This window comes from Amblyomma maculatum, chromosome 7 (assembly GCF_055883805.1).
Source record: "Amblyomma maculatum isolate TAMU_Amacu chromosome 7, ASM5588380v1, whole genome shotgun sequence".
NCBI lineage: Eukaryota > Metazoa > Arthropoda > Arachnida > Ixodida > Ixodidae > Amblyomma > Amblyomma maculatum.
In genome coordinates, this window is record NC_139350.1 from 33,023,174 (window position 1) to 33,027,467 (window position 4,294).

The 4,294-nt window shown below is 47.5% G+C and overlaps 1 protein-coding gene across 1 annotated transcript; it reads left to right on the plus strand.

Annotated features, from left to right (window-relative positions):
• Positions 1–388: 388 nt before the first annotated feature.
• Positions 389–1,573, plus strand: LOC146182931 (uncharacterized). Its single transcript, XM_084608667.1, has one exon. The coding sequence runs from the start codon at positions 389–391 to the stop codon at positions 1,571–1,573; it is 1,185 nt and encodes a 394-aa protein (XP_084464793.1).
• Positions 1,574–4,294: the final 2,721 nt, after the last annotated feature.

Below are 4,294 nucleotides of genomic sequence, written 5' to 3' on the forward strand. Positions count from 1 at the left end.
CTAAATTTTGCCATCGGGACAACTCCATACCGCGTTTTTCGTCCCGAAGGGCGCGAGCGTGCGCAATATTCTTATAGTCATCACAAAATAATTGCTGCCGTCAGACGCTCAGGTAGCGGTAAAAGCGCTACCCAAAGTTGAATATATTTCGTGTATGCAGCGCACCACTGTCCTAATGAATATGGCGTTGGCTCTGGAGCCAAAGGTTGTGGGTTCGAGTGCCATCAGGTGCTTTCTAACTTTTGCTGTTGGGATGACTCCACACTGCGTTTTTGTCCTGAAGAAGCGAGCCTGCGGAATATACTTCCACTTAGCACCACAGAATTGCTCTCGTCAGACGCTCAGGGGATTCCAATTCCGGCCACCGAGCGTGACGGACGTGTGTTTCATGGGCTCCCAAGGAGCGGCTTCAGCGGCCAAGCAAGACCGCGGTATCAGGAGTACTGACAAGCCTGCCGAGGATTACGAAATCGTTGTGCCGCATCTGCCCTCAGGTTCGAGTGTTTTGAACACGGTCTTTTCGCATGGCGACGTCAAAACCAGGCCATATCACTTCGAGCATTTTCGTGACGTGCTAGCGCGTCTGTCATTGCTGCCGGAAGTGGTTGCCCTCACGGCATATCAGATGGACCACCTGTGGGCGGTAACTTTCAACGGCGAAGAAGCGAAGACAAAGATACTTCAGGCCAAAGCATTCAACGTGAAAGATCACCACTGCGTGGTGATTGACTCGAGCAACCAAGGTGTCAGGCTTAAGTTGTTTTGGCTTCTTCACGGTGTGCAAGACGACGATGTGCGAGCGGCCTTGGCAGCCTCCGGGAAAGTGACGGAGATCTCCCGTGATAAGTGGAGGATTAAATGCTGCGTCGACAAAGCTTCAACGACGCGGTCGGTTACTCTGAGACTGAAGGTGAGTGTGACCTTTGAGTACTTGCCCCATCAGCTACGTGTTGCCGAGGACGTTGCTCTTGTCCATGTTCCTGGCAGAGCTCCTCTATGCCTCCGGTGCCACGGCACCGGACACATACGTCAAGAGTGCCATGTGCCGCGTTGCGGGCTTTGTCGTCGTTTCGGCCACGACGAGTCCCAGTGCGTGCGTACCTATCCGGGGCCGGTGCGTAATGACGAGGCTACCGAACACATCATGGACGAAGCAGACGCGGAGGAGGTGACCTGTGCAAGCGGTGACGACGAGAGGACCAAGGAATCACTTTCCGAGGTAATCGCACCTCTTAAGAAAATCAGTCAAGCCACCGAGATGCAAGCTCAGCAGGCTGACTCTTCAGGGAGCATGCTACCTCCAACAAAAGATGACAGATCGAGCACCGGAAGCCTCGTTTCGGCTGGGCAGCAGAGCGATAAACAGGAGGACACCGACACCGACATGCCCGCAGCTTCAAGCTGGCCAGTAAAGCGGGCACACGAAGGCGCAGACTACCAGGGAACAACGGTGGATGGGGAACGAGGCGAGGAGCCTCCGCCGAAGGCACCTCCAATGCGCCGCGCGCCTTTCAAGCCGAAACCTAACGTGCCACCGGACCGTAGGGCTGCGTCTACGCTACCTCCGCCTTAGTGGAGGTTTCCTTTGTCGCAACGGTAGAAGCTCGATCGTTGATTGGGACATCGAGCTCCGAACGTTGGATATTCCTAGATGTGCGTGTGAGTACAGATCAGCGACTCCCAATCTCTTTAAATGGCTACCAACCTTGCGGCTAGTTTACGCGTAGCTACGCTCAGCAGCAACTAAACCGCATTCTGCTAGAAAAGGAAATCGATTTGCTCGCAGTTCAGGAAAGCAAGATTGAAGATGAAGAGCAAACAGACAGAATGGCTGATATTTATCGAAGCAGATACAGTGTTTGCGTTTGCCATGCAGTTGGTAGGTCCGGAGGATGTTATTTTTATAAGAAATTGTATTGGGGGGCTGTTGACTGTGTTCTCATGTGAAACCGGACGTCTTGAAATATGCGATTGCAATGCGGCTGGAGTGGCCTGGAGAGCTATATGTATTTACGCACCGAATGTACTACACGAAAGAGAATGTTTTATTCATCGGGTGAAGCCTTTCCTACTGACTGAAAGGCGTGTGATAATGCTTGGCGACTACAATTGCGTCTGTAGACCAGAGGATAGATCAAACAAGCGTTCTTTCCGCGACAAAAGTGCTGAATTACTTTCCAAAATTGTAAATGAGCATGACCTTCAAGATGCAGGCTTTATATTGACGCACGAAGGCCAGACAAAGTACACACACTTTCAGGGAGGTAGTCATGCAAGATTAGATCGGATATACGTTCCTATTGAATGTCCACTTTTATTCTCGGAATATCTTACAATATATGTGAGTTTTAGCGACCACTGTCTAGTCATGGTTACACGCGGCACAAAGAAAACAGCTACAAAGTTTAATTGGGACTTATGGAAATTTAGTGATAAGTTACTGGACGATAAGGAGTACGTCACGAAAGTCAAGACTGAAATAGTGAACATGCTGGAAAGTGAGTCAAAAAATTTTATACATGTAGGGGAGCAGTTCAAATGCGATATTAAAAGAGCTGCTATAGATAGAGCATGTGCGCTTCGGCGCAAAGAAAAACAAGAAAAATAGCTTCACAGCGCCCTTGATTTTATGCTTAGTATGGAGTGTTACAAGCCTGGTTGTTCGCAAAAGAGAGAAAAGAAACAAAAGCTAAACTCGAGGTTTTGGACGAAGAAAACTACCCTGGAACGGTAATAAGGGTAACGAAAGACTGTGGTTAAGGGAGAAGCCCACAAAACGGGCGCTTAGCGACGAAAAAAGGCATGCACTGACGAAAAAGTTAAGAGAAATCTGCTATCAAAACGAAGCTACAACTCGAAGTGAAGAAATCGAAATGGCATTTGTGGAATATTACAGAGATCTATTCAGCCTGAAAATGCCAGACACTGAATGCTTCAGAACAGATTTTTTACCGCGGATGCCGAGGTAAGAACTTTTGCAAACCCTTGAAGCTCGTATAACAGCAGCGGAAATTGAAGTTGCTATCCGGGAACTGAGTTCAAACAAGTCCCCTGGGCCAGATGGACTCAGTGCATCTATATATAAAGCTTTCAGTACAGAAATGGCAGTCGCTCCGGAACTACTCATTAGCGAATGCTACGAAAACAAAGTGACGCCTTCATTTTTCCGAGTGTCCCATGTGTTACTAATTCCTAAAACACATGATCCGATTAAGTTAGTGTGTGGAATCATATCGGCCTATTAGCTTAACGAATGTGGATTATAAAATGTACATGAAAGTTTTAGCTCGACGTCTCCAAAGTGTAATTAAATAACTTGTAGGTCCTCATCACACGTGTGGCATAAAAGGCAGGACAATCTTTACCAATACTCATACAGCTAGAAGGGTCCTTGAATGCTGCGATGCAATGAATGGGCGGGTAGCCATGTTGCAGTTAGGCTTGCACAAGGCATTTGACAAAGTTGTACACCAAGTTCTCTTCTCAATAATGGATCACGTCAACGTGGGAAGGGTTATTACTGATGGCATAAAAATGATTTAGAATGGTTGTGCGGCGAAGCTGGTAATAAATAAGCAATTAAGCGAGAGTATACCTGTGCTGTCTTCTGTGAGACAATACTGCCCTTTGTCTCCCCTGCTTATTGCGCTCTATTCGGAGCCTTTTTGCTTGCGGTTGCTTTCAAGGCCAAACATCCGTGGTTACGATTTCTACAGAACTGAAGTTAAAGTCTTGGCATACGCTGATTATTTAGCGGTGTTTTGTACGGACCATGGAAGTGTGAAAGAAGTTGTAAAAGAGGCTGCAACATTTTGTAATGCAAGTGGAAGTGCTGTTAGCTGGTCCAAGTGTTTTTGTTTCTGGCACGGAAGCTGGCAATACTCGCCGGAGGTGTTTTGCAACATGACATGGGCGATAGCACCAGGCACCTACCTAGGTGTGCTATTGGACCATTACCGCGCGAACAAAGATTACTGGGCAAATGACCTTGTACGAGTTAAAGCTCAGACAGGCAAATGGGGAGGGCATAATTTTTCAATGTTCGCAAGAGCAACTGTCTGCAATTTGTTTTTAGTGGCGAAAATCTTTAATGCGATGCAATCGTTATGTTTTGCGAGGATGTATGTGCAAAAAATGCATAGAGTATTCGCGATATTTATTTGGGGTTCAACATGGGAACGCACAATTCGCAGCAATCTGTTTCATAGAGTGGTGAACGGGGGGCTGGGGTTGTCGCATTTGTTCCTCAGGCAGGTTGTAACCAGATTCCTTTTTTTGCGTGATCAAAAAGATG